A 17,611-nucleotide genomic window follows, 5' to 3' on the forward strand; every position below is an offset into this window, starting at 1 on the left:
TTACAACTAGTTCATTGCTGAACCAATCGAGTAGCGTCATCACCATCGATTGACTATTGACGTAGCTGCCCCAAGACAAGCGACTGACTAGAAAGAACGACCGTCATACCTCTTACCAATCAGATGGTTCCACTTGTTGTTTTATTATATTTTCTTTGTAATTTACAAAAAGAACCCCTAGAAGTTAATAATTAGGGGGCATATCTGTAATTATAGCATTCAAACCGCTATGTTTGGGTCCTTTTACGATAAAGAGGTTATGCGTTTCTATTGTTCATTACTAGTTTTCTCTCCTAGCTCCACTCAACGCTACACTATATTCCTTGGGGGTGATTCTTAGATGTTTTTGAATTCAACATTATGATACTCAAAGTAGCTTTCAAATATTGATGTTCTCACAACAGTTACATATTTGCCAACATATCAGGTGTGTGTTGTTATGGTGTTTGATAGACTTTCATCACAACTTCAATTGCACATTTTTTTTTTCAAAATGATTGCATAAATGGAGCTACAGCGTTAGTGTTGAATCAAAAAACATCCACGAATCACGCCCAAGGAATAGTGCATAGCGCTAAGTGGAGCTAGGAAAAAAAACTAGTAATGAACAGTAAAAACGTGTAAGCTCTTTACATAAAATGACCCCTATTTATAGACATTGGGGATTGAATGTTACAATTATAGATCCGTCCCCTAATCATTAACTTCTGGGGGGTTCTATTTGTAAATTATAGAGAGAATATAATAAAATAACAAGTGAGGCCATTCGATTGGTACGAGTTATGGCAGTCATCCTATCCAGTCAGTCACTTCACTTAGGGTTACTACATCAATAGTCGATCTATGGTGATGCCCCTACTTGATTGGTTCTACAATGAATTGGTCGAAATATCTTAAGACGTTACGGCCCTTTGGCCCACCTTTGGATGATGACTTTTTGATCCTGGGATTGCCGACCGATATAATGACCCCATGTATGACCGATCGACCAATCCACCATTGATTGTCCATTCTTCTATGACTGTTGGATTGTCCTATGATTTGTGTTATAGTGTCAACCGGTCGCCTGATCTTCCAGTGATCGTCTCTTCTCCCGACCGTTGAATTGCCTTGAGATTAAAGGATGTGTTGTGTTTAGCCGGTTGCCTGGTCTTCCAACAATCAATGCACCATTCATCTGACCGTTGGATTGCTTTGAGATTAATCATAACAGAGAATATAAAACAGTCACAGTAGAAACTGTTATAGGCTAATGAATAATTGTATACTTATGATATCAATGAATAAGTTTTAGGTGCACGATTATACTTGTATTACAAAAAAAGGAGGCTAAATCAATAGGCCCAGAAGGCCCATGCACGAGCAAGCTTCCATGCTAGTTTAATATAGTCAATTTCATCTCTCTTAAGAATCATGATTATAAATAAATGTTCATTTTATAAAGTGATTTTCATTAAATATTCCACAAACTGATACACCATTAATTAAAAAGATTTCATAAGATAAAACAAAATAATCCTTCAGCCACGACTTATAAATAATAAATAAAAAAAAGACAATTTTTTTATGTAAGTATATAACATCTGCCACTCTCTATCCAACCATAGCTAGAGATGTCAAAAAAACTCGTCATTCACATAAGAGTCATTAAATAGCTCGTGTTTGATTAGTTCACTAAACAAAAAAGTCTAACACGATAATTTTTTTTAGCTTGTTTTATAAACAAGCTGGACACGAATAAAATTCATTTGTGCGCATGAGTCTTGTTTTAACTCAAAATAATTAAATAATTGAATAACAATATTTATTTATATTTATTTAAATACTTTATTGAAAAAAAATTAAATTTTATTATTTTTAAAATATTATTTTGTGACATAACTATTAAAAATGTATAATTTTAGATGTTATATATACAAATATTAAAGAAACGGGAATCATTTGTTTGTGTTTTACATATGTAAATACAAATGAACTTTCATATGCCATATAAATGCCCCTAAAAAATATCACTAGAAAAACATATTTTCATGCATATATTTTTATATCATTTAGATAATAATTTAGATGTTATATATACAAATAAATAAAAATTCAGAGTTAGCTTAGAAAGAAATTAAACCTTATCAGGGAATGCTGTTATGGCAGAGCTCCCTCTGCATGGCAATGCTACAGACATCTGCTGCTCAAAAGTTGATCCTCAAACGGGCATTGGAGGCTAATACAGGCATCTGATCTCAGCTTTGTCATGAAAACAGCCAAAGAACAATTCGACGCATAATATAATACAGCTCTACCTCCACTAGTGCTAAGCGAATATCAATAAAAATGTCTCCTTTACAGCTCTACCTCCACCAATTCTTAGAGAATATTAATAAAAATGTCTCCTTTACATTCTGTATTAGTGCAGCTAATGCTGAACCAGGTCAAATAATATATATCAGAGTTCTACTAAAATGGTCGCAGATCAAAATGAACTCTTCGTCTCATACTTATTTGCAAAATCTGAGAGCAGTAAACTCTGCCTGAATGCCAAATATTTATCCAAAGTTGTGCCAGCCCACTGTTCACAGAAGCACTCATCAGAAGGAACAAATCGGCTCAACGGAAACGGGCCCTTCGGAGCCTTTTTAAGTGAAACTAGGAACCGATGTCGAGGTCGAATCCTTCGATTCAAAGATAAGCTCAAGTACATTGGATATTTGATCAAAGACTGCACCTCATTGTTGAGCTCATTTACAAGATAAAGATATTTTGGTTTTAAATTTTGCTCCAATGATAGAGACAGAACCTACAAGATTAACGGTTTGATCAATGGATAAGATTTTGGGTAAATTTACATACATAATAGGGGCAGAATCAACTTTATCTTTTAGGATCAGCAAAAACACCAAAATATTTAATTTTTAGAAGTATTAGACCAAAAAGTAGTTAAATTTTACTACATATATGGAGAAATCTCAAATTTTAGGGTGGCTAAAAGAGGACATAACCTTGTTCCGCCCCCTGGTAGCACAACATTCTTATGTACTAACATATCTCACAGCTAAACTTTCATATTTACATATATAGCACTTTAATGTTTCAAACGTTCACTTTTAAAGTGGTTACAGTATTATTTTCAACGTGATATTAAAGATTTAAGTGTGATGGGTGAAAGTTTAGGTGTGAGATACGTAAATACATAAGAATTATGTAAGAGAAATATGATCCTGATAAAAGGATAGGAAGGGAAAAGAAAACATTACTTGTGTAAGATTTGTTAATACTTTCACGATATCAGAATTACACATCCCAATGCTCCTTAAGAAGTTGATTCTGGGCAATATTCCATCTTCTATACTGTAATGTAGCAACTGTGGATGCTTTGTAACCATTTTCACTATATTATCCCTCGGAGCGCCTAATTCTTTCGACAGAAAACTCGAACGGACCATCCACGAATCATCAACTCTCTGGACCAAAACCTGAGGGCTAAGTTGGACAACTTTACCAACCTCATCCCCATTAATTCCTACTTCTTCAACCAAAAATCTGATTTTTGGTTTAAGAGAATGTTCAATGCTGTAAGAGAAAAGAGATGGAGTGCTCGTAATGACCCGTCCAATTTGCGAACTCGGAATGCCTATGCTTAGTAGGAAACGAATATGGGACATCATATTGTTTTCGACTGTGTATTCTAAGATTTGGGGCTGCCTTACAAGTATTCTTTTAATATCTTTGTGCTTGACACCGACTCCGATCAAAAATGTTAGTCTTTGCTTTGCAGAAGTAAGGTTTATCTGAAGGGAAGCCATATGTCTCTCATAAATGGAAATGAAGTGAGATTCTTTCAATCCAAATGTGCTCAAGTAATTGATCAAAGGAAACCATCTCTCGTCGAAGTCGAGTTCATCTATTAGTTTCTGGAATCTGATCTTGGTGAAATTTCCACAATTCTGATAGGAAAGAAAAAGACTAATCATGTTTGATCTAGAGGAATTATCAAAAACATCGAGTGATTGAAAAGAGCTAACCTGGCCGTCTGTATCACAATCAGGTGGACTCTTTTTTGAGGACTTATCTCTGAAAGTGTCATAGGATTGAAGATTTGTTTTCAGCATTATGGTTTTAGCAGGCTTTGTTTTAATGGAGGTAAGAGCAAGATTCTTGCTTTGTTCAGATTCTCTTCCTGCATTAACAGAATTCTGCTGAAAATTTGGTCATAAATTGAATTTCTTAATACCAATTTGCATATTTTTTGGGACACCTGTAGCATTATTTCTGGAATCAGAATATGAATTTGAACCTTTTTTAATAGAATATTGGTTGCTACAAAACTCTTTATGCTCTAGAACATCATCCTGAAAAAACCATGCAGAATAAAATTAGTGTTTTCGGAATCAGGATAGACAAAAGTAAAATGCCAAATTGATTTTCATACTAAAATTTCTTTTATTGGAGGGGTGAAGTGTCTTTATAATCCAGAACAAAATAAGAGAAAAAATAAAATAAAGCAGCTTTGGATTTACTACAAACAAAAAAAATCTAAGAGAAAAGAAGGGAGACAGCGCGGTATAGAGAGAAAAGATTGAAGAAAAAGGGAATGTAGCGAACAATCATAATATTAATAACAATAGCCAATAGAGACTCATTGAATTCAATATTCTCAGTGTTGGGAGGGAGATAGAAGAAATTGCGGAAAGATATTCATGAGATTCGAAACAAAATTTTGAAAAGAAGGGCATGAAATAAGAAAACACAAGATTTAACGTGAAAAAACCAAATAATAGAAAAAAATCATGAAAGCACGCCACACCAATAAATCCACTATGAAGTAAACGAAGAAAATAATACAAACTATACCACTCAAGCCTTTTTATACACTTGGACACACAAGGACACTCACAATCAACTCCTTGCATAGATAAATTGAAATCCTATAGTCCTCCATTGGTAAAACCAAAACCTTGAGTGAAAACGGCCCAAAATTGGTTGCTATGGCCAAGGCGCTACATAAGTGGCACTGGAGAGCTGCATCGGAGCATTGCAATGTCGTGCTCTCGAATTCTAAACCTGGATTGGGCGTCGCGGTACCGTCTTCTTGCAATAGGGCACTAATGGCTCAGTGTTGGGGCGCAGTGCACAAGAAAAAATTTTTGGGGTAGCAACCCCAAAACCAATAAAGGAAGGATACCCCCCAGGGCGGGAAACTCACAATCAAATTTGATCCGCAAAATTGAGGGCGCTTAGTGAACAATTGATTAACACAATCAGGCTATATAAAATAACACCCAGTTGGTCAATCAAAGCCAATCACAACAATAACAACTACATACATACGACGTATTTACATATAAAAAACCTAAACTTCAATTTTAACATGCATGTCACCTTACCTATGCATAAAAAAAGGGTATTTTACTTCTTCAAAGTTAAAACGGTGGTATTTTTTTATGAAATTTAAAAGATTTGGGTGGTAAAATGTAAAAAAGTAAAGTTTAGGTGTTAAATATGTAAATGCTTAATAATTGGGTGGTATGTTTGCAAATACTGATGTTTTTTTTTCTAATAAATTGCTCGAAGGATGAATGCCAAGAAAAATGACTTAAACAATAACACTAAGATCAACAGAAGAAAGATGATCTAAAAGGTTTGTGCTTAATCAAATGAACTGAGGTGTAAGAAAACGCAATCCAAACCGAAGTAATTGGAGGCTCCTATTAAACTTTCACAGTCCATTTCAACGTTCAGCGTTGTAAGATCTACAAAAGAACAATCTTGATGTTCATCCTCGAGCTTAACTCTTATAAAAATATGCTCAGAATCAAAAGAACGAAGAACTTACCAACCATTTCAAGTTCCAAAAACTGAAATAAAAAAAGCAAACAAACAAAAAATAATATAATCTTCCGCACCAACCTAAGTAGAAATTCTTCAAAGAATCAACAAAGCAAAGCGCCAATCTAACCATATCGTGCTTTGCGAACTATAACACAGCTCTTTACATCAAAAAGACGCTCTGTCACACTAAACAAACCTCTCCCACCGCTACTTGATCACTAAACATCACAAGCTCAGTTTTTCACCACTAATTCCAAGCTAAAATAACGAAACAGAAGAGCAGCAATCAAAATCCCAAAAGCCAAATAAAAAATCGGACTTACATCAAATATCTCGCATTCCGTCTCTTCGTACTCCTCTTTCCCCTCTTCATCCTCATCAGCAAAAATCGAGGTTCTCCGACCCAGCCACGGCCGCCGGCCGGGCTTGAGGATGCGAGCGTTGGAATGCGCCGAGCAGACCGCAACTCCGTTTCCCCCAGCGCCGCGGCCCGTGCAGACAGGTCGCCATGGAAGACATTGTGAGGAGAAGAGGAGAGAAGCGGAGCCGTAACAGAGGGAGAGTAACATCCGAGCACTATAGCGTTATCCTTTAGCGCTTTTGAGCAAGATGAGAGAGAGCATATTCTCCACCATCCACTCCTTGCTCGCTTGCACTCAGGGAGAGTAACATCCGAGCACTATAGCGTTATCCTTCAGCGCTTTTGAGGAAGATGAGAGAGAGCATATTCTCCGCCATCCACTCCTTGCTCGCTTGCACTCGCTCTTTGATGTGATAAAATTTTTTTGAGTGTTAGAAATATAAAAATCACACTTTAGATGTTAGATATGTAAATTCATAAGAATCTAATGATAAGTATGTCAATGACCCATTCAATTTTACACCAAAAACTACATTTTAAAGGCAAATCCATCAGTTTATCATCCTGTGTCGGTTTGCACGCCAAACAGTTTACTCAGTTGGCACCCAACCTAAGCATCTGGATGGCATAGCTAACATTCTCTCAATTCATAAATACCATTGATACGGCATTACCAAATTCCAATGTGGCACAAATCTAAAGACATAAAAATAAATTGTAGGATGATTTTTTGAGCAAAAAAACGTTTTCAGTAAATTTATAATCAAATTGACCGGAAAAACGAGACAAATCCAACAATACCAAAATCAATTGAATCCAAGTCAAATCAAGCCGATAAATTGCTTTTTGACTTTTTGACGCTTTCTAGACATATTTTAAAGGTCAAACAAATGTCGAATATGATGAGCTTATAATCGAATAAAGCGTCTCAATAAGACGAATCCAAAAAGCCCCAAGATCATTTAGAGTCAAATTTATTCATTAATTACAACCAAAACCCCATAAATAGAGTCATACCCCTCTCTTCAAACGAGAGAGAGAGAGGGCCCTACAACAGGAAACCTGAAAAAAAACTGAAGCTTGGAAAAGTAGTTGAAGTCAAACCCCAAGATCATTTAGAGTCAAATTTATTCATTAATTACAACCATAACCCCATAAATAGAGTCATACCCCTCTCTTCAAAACGACAGAGAGAGGGCCCTAGAGCTTGAAACCTGAAAAAAAAACGGAAGCTTGGAAAAGTAGTTGAAGTCATGCATCACTTCTGCATCGACGATCTGTCGGCCACCGAACAACTTTGATCGCCGCCGCCTTTAGCCAACTTAGGCCGTCGTCCCCTCCGATCAACTCAGGTTGCCGCTGGTTCTAGTGCCTCCGGCCACTACTCCTACAACCGGCAACCACCATCGACCAACACTCACCGGTCACCGCCCACTACTTGTAATGAAGCACCATATGAAATAACCTACGAAGTGACGCATCATCACGAACATCTCGTTGACCCAAAGACGGTGCATTGAAGCCCCCAACTATTGCTCCTCCTTGCAATCCTCCCCATGTGGGGTGACAAGTTTATCCAAACACCAACATTGTAACTCGGGAGATTGTGTAACTATTTTCCGCCTATGGGACAATGGATTACATCTATAACCAAATTTATAATTGATTTCTTCAGCTGGGAGGGGCCACATATCAGTTTATCATCCTGTGTCGGTTTGCACGCCAAAGAGTTTACTCAATTGGCACTCACCCTAAGCATCTGGATGGCATAGCTAACATGCTCTCAATTCATAAATACCATTGATATGGCGTCAACAAATTCCAATGTGGCACAAATCTAAAGACAAAAAAAAAAAAATTGTAGGACAAAAAATGTTTTCAGTAAATTTATGGGTTTTTCTCCATTTATGGGTTTTTCATGTAAAAATCGTTTGATGCTTCTGCCCATCATTTTTATTACTTGAGTATGTATTGGGTTCTAGTGCAATGATAAAACGCTAATTAATCACTCTACCACCGCGAATCCGCTTGCATACATCAACCATATAACACCTTATAACAATAAAAATGATGAGAACAAAATGTGCAATAATATTATATGAACGTATCAAGCAAACGGAAATAAAGAAGCCATTCTAATGTTTGTTGTATAAGAAAATAACAGACATGAAAAATAACATTTTATGTAGTACCATGTTAAAGAATAAAAACTCCATGAATTATATAACAATAAAATGATGAGCATAGCATATGGAACAATAATGATATTATCCTTGAACATCATGATATCATAGTCTACAATGCTAAAAACGCTTCAGAACCTCAGCATAGAGCCAAAAGATAAGCTATATGATAAAAGTATCAAATTGCCGTTGAACAAAATAAAAGAAAATGAAAGAAGAACAGAATCGCTGTCTGCAGCTATTTGAATGTCACTCTCCCTCTCTCATACATTCATTCATTCATTTGGCCAAAAGAAGAAATGATAAGTAAAACAACATTACATAAGTAAATAGCAAGAAACTGATGTCAGATTTAATCTTATATTCAAATAATACAAAAAAAAATCATACAACATTATGTTGAGTTAGAAACGCAATAAGGGTGAATTATTCGCAAATCATACAGCAGGCAATGCTACAAAATCCAACCGTGCAAAGCAAAGCCATAGAACAGTTAACACAGCTTGATTATATACATACGATCTCGATATCTAGGACCATTGAGAAAATATTACAGCATGCATACGGGGGTATCACAAAAATCAAATATGTATATAAATAAAAAGAATTTGTAAAGAAATTTGTATTTGATCAAAATCAAGTTAGATTGGTGGATGTGTACGGTCAAGTCACAGGACGCGAGAAGTGAGAACTACACAGCCAAGGATAAAATTTTGGCAGGAACTTGATCCCAAGCTGAAACTAATGAGTATTATCTGAGTAGAGCCAGCCTATAATACTCAACTTAAATCAAGATTAGACAACATGAAATAAAACAAAACCGGAGCCATGGTTGTTCGCTTGGCTCATGAATAGATAGAGCACAGCCTTGCCACAAATCAAACTGGTGCTACAGATATTTATTTTTACAACTTGATTAATTCATAGCAAATACAACAAGAAAAACAGCCAAGACATTTATGAATCTCAGTCGTATTAACAGAATTATACATACAATCACTAAAAAAATTATATGAAGAAAAGCTTAGGAACACAAAATGTTCACCCCAAAGCGAGACACTAACAAAACAAAAAAGCTTAATCTAGGCAGTCTCTACGTATTCTATACTGTGCAGCCTCGATCAACACAAGACAAGCATATGGAAATGTCTGGATCTCATACGAGTTTTAAATGCAATTTTGCTCCAAAACCTATACTATTAACAGATGACAATAACAGGAATTATCACAAACAAAAGGAAGTACAGATGAAGAGAGAAACGTGGAAAAAAACAAACAATTACATAAAGAATGAGCAGCTGACAAAATTAGGCGGTGTTCGGTAGCAGACTGTTAATAGGATTTAACCATGAATTTTGACTTAAATCCATCCAAACATCAAAAAAGATAAAAAATTCAATGTTGTTATATCAAAATTTCACGTGTTACGTCTTTTTTTCTCACATTCCATTTGTTTTACAACATAAATCCGGATATAGAAAAACCAATTGCTACATGAATTTATTCAGTCTTCGCTCACGAGCTTCTCCGTGTGTAACTTGATTTGATAAATTCGGATTTATTGGATTTGATAAATTATATTTAACATAAATCCAAGTTGAAGCTAAACACCACATAAATGAGAAAATAACTGCCATAAAAGAGGAATAATCAGTATCTTTCTAAGCTCACAAAATTCCATGCAATTGCTCTATTCCAAAAATTCCAAAACTAGAACCAGAATGGTTATGAATTCTTCAAGGGAAAGGGGCAGAATAATTCAATAGAAAAAAACAGCCAAAAACCAAAAATTAACAAATAAATAAAGCAAAGTTAACAAAACTTAACACAAATTCTCCGAATATCCTAACAAGAAACACAAGGAAAATTCATTCATCCAAACCAAAAGATGTCCATCTCTAACTCGCAAAATCAAAAACATGGAATTAACGTTCATACCCAACAGATCATAAAAACACATTGTACAGACAATATGTCAATATGTCCACATGAACAAACCCAAACCACTCAAACAGTCACTACTTTTGAAGTTAATAACACAAATTTAACATCCAAATTAGTGAAGATCAAGCTTCACCGGAAGCTTTTGGTAAATAACATGAGCATCAATAATAGAAGCCCGAATGATAAGGAGGACGCAAACCCGATTTAGCGTAACTATCATTATGGACCGCCCTATCGTAAAAAGCAGAGTCCATCATCGATTCTGATGGAATATACCTCGACGAAGCAAGAGATCCACCAAGTCCAACAGAACCGCTAGACAAACTTGCACCACCATGATTATAAAGAGTTGAAGCTGTAGACAAGGGATAAGAGCCAGAAAAACCCGCATGAGGAGCCAGGTCAACCAGACCAAGCTGTGTATTATGTGAAAATGGGTGAGCATCACGAACAGTTGAAGCAGAAGCTGAAGATCTAGGACGCTTGTTAGACTGTTCATACTGTTGCTTCTGTCCCCTAAAATTAGAGTTAGAAGCAGCTCCTCGCTTCTTTTCTGGTTTCATTTCTGCCTTTTGATTATTCATTTTCTTGTCTGGCTTCTTTTCAGCCTTTTGTTTTTCCAACTGTTCTATACGCTTCTGAAAATTCTCACAGCTATAAACTGATCCTAGATTGTACTCCTCAACAATTTTGGCTACTGCTCTTAGTGCAGCAATCTCTTTTGAAGAGGCTTCATTCTGTGCCAGATAAAAAGGAGATGATTTGGATGGCACAGCAGCATTTTCTGTGTTAAAAGATCACCACATACATGTTAAAAACATACCTGGGATTGAGCGGAATGATTTCCCTTTTTCCGCAATTCTTGTGCGGTCTTCTTTGATTCTTTTACATATGCATTCAAGAGTGAGGCAGGTGGAAATTTGTCTGTTAAGTTAAAAGCAATGACAAATTTGACAGCATCTAGTTGCTTCCCACTATTATTTAGTTTTTCGACCAAATCTGTCGAGCAAAATGCTTGAAAGTGTCATTTTCGGCCGAAAAATCGGGAGAAGATGAACACATGATTGAGCCTAATAGAACATATTACTGCAAATTGAAGTTTGATTACAAACAGCAACAGCAGCTTGTTTTCAACATTGGACCACAGAAATATAAATGTAAATTTATATATATTTAATTTAAAACCACCTTAAACAAGGTATGTTGTTATGAGATGTAACCATTGGACCACATAAATATAAATGTAACCACATTTCTATACAAAGGTAGCGCCCAATTTAAGGGTATATATAGTTTATTCGAGAATCTGGGTTATGGGGCTAGCCAAACCAAAAAATTTAGGATATACAAACCTAAATTCGGAACAAAAGGAGATCCAAAACAGATAAAAATATATATAAAGATTCAGCTCAGCATGGTAGGCCTGAATTTTCTTTGAATTTGGATTTTAAATTGGATTGAATCCAAACCAATCCAAATCTAAAAATCCATCCAGAACTCAAATTATGTTCAGCATAAATAATAGGCATTTAAACTCTACTCCAAACCTAGATGACCCATCACCGCAAACAGCGTTAGCCATTTCTCAAAGATTTGGAATTGCCTTTAGAGATCCTCATTGTGGGCACTGAAAGAGAGCACAAGAGTTCGAAAATTCAACAACTTTAATAGTCGCCAGGCTGAAGAATAGAGAACTTATTTCCTAAAAATTCCACCCTCACTTGAGACTTGATATTTGCAGTTTGAATATTCCAATATGCACAGGAACGCATGAAAATTTTAACCATATAGATTATGGAATATAATTCTAAATTAAAGGCAACAAGAGAATCAAAATTAAATGTGACTTCATAATAGGTTAACATCATCATTGTACAAGTCTGTTGTTGATCCATACTTAAAAGGAGATGGGAGGACACTTGTTTAAGATCTTGATAGAATTGAGGTGAGTATAATGCTTTGCATTCAGTAAAATCTTGTCACTTGGCTATGTCTTGAGTTGCATTCTCTACGGTGAAGCCAAACGTGAAAGTTAAAAGAAATGAAAAAATGTCAATTTCATCGTGGGCCAAGCTAAATTGAGAAATTTTGTCTTACAAATGGGCCAAGTGTGCTTGTGTTCAAAGGAATGGCCTTGGGCAACATGTTCAAAATTATAAATTGAGTTGTAAGGCTTTTTTTTTTCTTTTTTTCTTTTTTTTTTTTTTTTTGTAACCACTTGGCTCAAAGGATTTACTATTTTCTTTGACTCAAGTAAAAAAGGTTTTTTTGTCAATCTTGGTCTAATGTTTACCATGGCAAGCTTAACAAATTTTTGGGTGGATGGACGGAAGGTTGAGTTCTCAAATACGAAGAAATTGCTTCATTTTCTATGAGAAGATTTTCTAAATCATTATAAGAGAGATTCACTTGACCATTTAAGTATGAGTCTTAAATCCTAATGATGCATAGCTTCCTAGCCATTTTCAAATTCATCAACATCAATGCAAACTTGTCAAGGTGTATTGGAGCATTCAGCCTACAAATAGCATTTGAAGATAAGTTCAGGGTTACAAGAGTCCATCATCGAGTTTCGATCCTTTTGAGGAACAAAAGTTTCAAAATCCGCATCCGAAGTGAGCTATAGCAATCTTATTATGTCACTAAGGCAAGCATTGGGGTTATTGATTAATCATCAGCTACCAAAGAGTTTAAATATCATATAATAGTGTGGCAAGCATAATAGGGGTAATCGATTAATACCTCTACACAAATTTACTTGGATGAGATTAAAACTTTTATTGATTTAAAGGTATAACTCTGAAATTTTTAATTTTGTGAGCCTAGAAAAAACAGCTTGCATCACTCCATCAATCGGGAGCAACATATAAGTAAGGTATGAAGCGCTTGAGCGATGTAAACAAACCAAGCCAATCAAGAACTTCAACAAAATTACCCTGTGCATGCAAAAGTAAATCGAAAGGGTGTTGCTGGTAAATTGGTCATGTTAACCCTCACCCTCGCAAGGAACAAGACCCAATTGAGCCCAAATATTTTCGAAGCACAAATGAAACTTATCCCAATTTTAGGAATTTTAGGATGTTTAAACTATTATTTGAGAAAATTGTATTTTAAATATATACAACGTAATATATGGATGCACATACATACTTATTAGAATATACATAATTTTTATCACTGGTTTCTAAAACGATGAAGAGTTTTGCAATTTTTTGGAATATTTTTTTTGTATTTCTTTGCATTAGACTACTGAATGTTTACAATCCAAGAATGATTTAGGGTTCTTTCTAATTTTTTTTCTTTTGTTCAACTAGGGCTAGTGTGGCATTGTATTAACAGAACCCACTTGAAGAGGTTTGACGGGCCAAACAGTAAAAAATAGTAGAGTGAGTCCTGAATAGAAACATAACATATCATTTTAGCACAATATGTGATGGCATGGCATCATGTTGGCCCGTGCCAATAACATGGTACAAAAAAAAGCTTAATATGACTTGTTCTATATTGATTAATCATATCATTATGCATAACATTTGTTGCAGCGATGTAGATATCAACATGTCATGTGTAGAATGGTAATTGTGACAATTTTTACCTAGTTATGCACACATTTAGTTACTAGCTCAACAAATGTTTAGTCAAGAGGTTTTTAGCATGTGAACACACACAGGAATACACACATGCATACATATACATATATATTACAAGGGGTTAAAAGATGCAAAGTATTTTATCTTGTCAATCCCTGACAACAAAAGAAAAAAATAAAAACTACCGAAAGGAAAAGGTAAAACAATTAGCTAACTGAGTTGCAAGTATCAATAGAATACAAAAAAACCTCAAAGGAAAAAAGTTAAAAAATTCATAATTACTGATCGATGAAGATCCTAATTAGGTCATAGGGTATGGTGAATCTTCCTACGCCACAAGCCATTAATAGGATTTAAACCAAAAAAAGAAAAAAAAATAAACTAGCTACTAGCTGACAAAAAATATACAGAATTCGACACATATATCATCAAAGCATTGTTCAATTACCAAGACATGTAGATTACATAACCACTGAAGAATCGTTGATATGGGTTAAAAGCTGGTAAGATGAGGTATAATTTATGGTGGCAAATGACATAAAATTATTCCTATGTTTTTATGATCAGAACAAAGGTCCCAAGAGGGAGGTAAAAGGTCAAAAAAAATATCATTGCAATGATGAACATGAAAATAGTGTATCCCGAGAATTTTAATAAAAAAGTTTCCGAAGTTGGGATTGAAACAACTGGCAATTACTGACACATGAATAAATTAAAAAATCGTTTATTACCAAATTGTGTATAATACCTCTTTCTACGCAAACTATTTGCAGATTTAAATAGCAACAACAAACTAGTAGGCATAATACAAATTTATAATCCTAGTCAATGAATGGCAATAGAGGTGAAACAACTTATCTTTTGAGTGTGGGCAAATCTTATATATAAATAAATTAATATTATAATAATAATATGGATAATAAATTATTCAAAAGAAAAGCTTCTATTTCACTATGATTAAGGAATTGAACAATAATTAAAAACTTTTCAACCTAGTTTACATTTTTTTTGATAAATAATTAATATTGCAAACTTTTAAATTTGTAAGTGAATACGATTATTTTCTATTTTGTATTGCCTAACAAATAATATGTTGCATTGCATTATTGCTTAAATTTACTATTTCAAGAATCATAATGCAATGAAATAAGGTATAAATGTGAGTGTGTATTTATTTATCTTTTCTATTTCATAATTTGGACTTGCATTTCCAAAAAATATAATTTCATATTAAATTTAAATTTCAGATTAATTCACATAACTAATGAGCCATGCCAAAAAATGTAAATAGATATGATCAACTTTTTTCACAAGGCTGAACTCCAAAAACAAATCATGCATAACTTTGAAGTCTACATTGTAACTCGATCTAAATTTAACCATGCATTAGTTTAATTATAATTCTTCAAACTTCCGGTGATGGGGGGATAGTTCATCATGATGATCAAGCAATTTACTCATTAATTGTTTATAATTCCTTTTTAATTTTTTTATCATTCCTAAAATGTCTTCTTAAAATTAATTTCCTTTCCAAAATTCAAAGTGCTAGCTCTATTTTTTTTTCTTCAAAAAATCCCCAAAAACACCAAATTAAGCAAAATGAGAGAGGAACTGAGGAAGTTAGAAACATAAATCTAAACGTTGACTATCTCGACATCAATTGGAAGGGTGGCAAAGCCAACAAAGACTCACAAATAGCTCCAACGAGGAGCAGTGAGTGGGTGCAGGATGAGAAATCACGTGTCACTTTATGTTAGGGGTGGGCGGGCTAAGATTAAACTAAGGGTTTTAAAAGAAAATGTTTTGTTTTAATTTAGGTGGACAATTTAACCAAAACAAACTTCTGCATAGAGAGGAAATAAATTCTAGGCATAAAACGATAGACAATGAACATGAATATTTTGTAAAATTAATAAGACATGACTTTAGAAAATTGATGATACAGATGATAAGTTGGTGAATGGCATAAAACAATTTGTAAGCATTAGGAATCACAACAAATGATCTACATTGGAATGTATAAGAAAAATATAAGGATACACATGAGAAAGTATATCTTTTGAAAAAAAAAAAGAGGCCTCAACAGGTGAAATTGAAATATTTTACAATTATAGGCTGATGAAGATCATAAAAGATCATTGAAACCCTAATCGTACAAGATATTTTTTCCTACACCACAAACAGAAAGAACAGCGATAACCTAATAGTATGTGATACCACTTACTTCACCACAAACAATTGGCAGCATTGACAAGGCAACAGTGTATAAGAAATATACATAATCCCGGATTATGAACGTGAATATGTCAACAGAAAGAATGAAGTTGAAGAAAAGGGAGGAGAATATGAGTTATTCACCACATTACCAAATGAGTTCATACAGAAAATGTTCAGTAAACACCGCAAAAAAAATAAAACTAAGGCCCAGAAAACCTTACCAGGAATATTTTCATGGAGTTTAGCACTCCTGCATAGATCAATGATATTCTTTCTCCTGGCAACAAGGACAATAAGATCAAGAATATCATCGACTTCAAACGAAGTAACCAACCCAAACGTAGCAACAAGATGCAACACCCCCAGCACCACAAGTGACGTGTCACCTTTCGCTTCCGAAAGCAACTTTCTCCATTCCACCGCCAGCCCCCTCGCCCTCTCCCTGGCTAACGGCCTTATCTCCAGAGACATATCATGAAAGCACTCCAAAAGCGTCAGGCAAGTCCTCCTGATCGCAACTAGATCTACATCCGCCAACTTTTCAGGCGGGAAAAAACCGTCGAGGGAATCGAGGACAAGCTTGGCAGGATCAGGCGCAGATAGAAGGGCTGGACCAAGCTCCCTGCGGATCGCCGTAATGTCCTTCCTGTTATTAATGATGAACGATCTAAGACCCTTGCCGTCCATTAGGAGGCAGAGGGTCTTAAGCTCCAAACGAGGCACAACCACCGTATTATCCTGGTTCACCTCAACCCTAGAATCCGCTAGAATGGCAACTGCATTCTTCACCGCTGAAGAGCTATCCAATTTCTTGAGTTCACGGAACCGCTCCTCAATCGACTTCTCGATGGAGGAGAAGTGGTCTTCGATGTCCTTCCACTGCAGTGTGAACGAAACGAGGGAAGAGGAAAAGGATTGGAGGTCGGCGAAAGCCTTCCGCAGATCCTCCTTCTTTTCAGCCGTGTAATTGATGGCCGCCTCAATATGTTCCGTGCCCATCTCAGTGGTGAACAGAAAGCTGCTACGGGGGAAGAGGAAAGGCAATACTACCTGAGCGATTGTCCGAGTCGGAAGAGAATGTCCCTAAACCCAAATGGAAAGAAGCGGTTCACGGACAAAAACCCTAGCCCTCGGTCCAGGCGGCGTAATAAATCGCGGGGATGTTATATTTTGCGGTTCTGACGGCAAAGAATTTTTGGTGATGATAAATGCGTGGGAGCGATTATTGCTCGCGTAGGAGCGATTATTGCTCTCCGCACGCTCACTGTTATTGTGATCATAGAGCGCACATAATTCCTCACAGGCAATAATTAGACCTAGCTTATAGGGCATGTAAACGGGCCAAATGGGAGGGGCTTAATATGAACTAAATATGTAATGTGGAAATCGAAAAATTATTTCATACGGATTGTGTATGCAGAGATGCATGCACCGCCCGATCTTCACCGTTGATCATATCAAAGTTGTATTTCGGTGGGCCCAATTAAAAAAAA

At 35.5% G+C, this 17,611-nt stretch overlaps 2 protein-coding genes across 3 annotated transcripts; both read right to left on the reverse strand.

The window, feature by feature from the left end:
- Window positions 1-2,283: 2,283 nt before the first annotated feature.
- LOC110024540 (transcription termination factor MTERF9, chloroplastic) lies at window positions 2,284-6,476 on the reverse strand. Of its 2 annotated transcripts, none has more exons than XM_020724563.1 (5): window positions 6,147-6,476; window positions 4,289-4,343; window positions 4,017-4,171; window positions 3,249-3,938; window positions 2,284-2,791 (listed from the first exon to the last, which is right to left on the reverse strand). In XM_020724563.1, the coding sequence occupies exons 1-5, from the start codon at window positions 6,390-6,392 to the stop codon at window positions 2,468-2,470; spliced, it is 1,470 nt and encodes a 489-aa protein (XP_020580222.1). In that variant the 5' UTR covers window positions 6,393-6,476; the 3' UTR covers window positions 2,284-2,467. The 2 variants fall into 2 exon arrangements, with proteins under 2 accessions (XP_020580222.1, XP_020580221.1); XM_020724562.1 differs by having other exon boundaries at window positions 4,250-4,343.
- Window positions 6,477-10,221: 3,745 nt separating this feature from the next.
- On the reverse strand, window positions 10,222-17,343 carry LOC110024505 (FRIGIDA-like protein 2). Its single transcript, XM_020724514.1, has 3 exons — window positions 16,340-17,343; window positions 11,135-11,310; window positions 10,222-11,048 (listed from the first exon to the last, which is right to left on the reverse strand). The coding sequence occupies exons 1-3, from the start codon at window positions 17,115-17,117 to the stop codon at window positions 10,473-10,475; spliced, it is 1,530 nt and encodes a 509-aa protein (XP_020580173.1). The 5' UTR covers window positions 17,118-17,343; the 3' UTR covers window positions 10,222-10,472.
- Between the last annotated feature and the right edge of the window lie 268 nt (window positions 17,344-17,611).

This window comes from Phalaenopsis equestris, unplaced genomic scaffold, assembly GCF_001263595.1.
Source record: "Phalaenopsis equestris unplaced genomic scaffold, ASM126359v1 Scaffold000258, whole genome shotgun sequence".
Classification (NCBI taxonomy): Eukaryota; Viridiplantae; Streptophyta; class Magnoliopsida; order Asparagales; family Orchidaceae; genus Phalaenopsis; species Phalaenopsis equestris.

Coding starts and splice junctions, on each gene's coding strand:
- LOC110024540 (XM_020724562.1), bottom strand. CDS start 6,392: ATGTTACTCTCCCTCTGTTACGGCTCCGCTTCTCTCCTCTTCTCCTCA. Junction 4,344..6,146: donor CGGAATGCGAGATATTTGAT/GTAAGTCCGATT, acceptor TGGTTTTTTCAG/GATGATGTTCTAGAGCATAA. Junction 3,939..4,016: donor ATTGTGATACAGACGGCCAG/GTTAGCTCTTTT, acceptor CTTTCCTATCAG/AATTGTGGAAATTTCACCAA.
- LOC110024505 (XM_020724514.1), bottom strand. CDS start 17,117: ATGGGCACGGAACATATTGAGGCGGCCATCAATTACACGGCTGAAAAG. Junction 11,311..16,339: donor ACTCCATGAAAATATTCCTG/GTAAGGTTTTCT, acceptor TTTGCTCGACAG/ATTTGGTCGAAAAACTAAAT. Junction 11,049..11,134: donor ATCATTCCGCTCAATCCCAG/GTATGTTTTTAA, acceptor TATCTGGCACAG/AATGAAGCCTCTTCAAAAGA.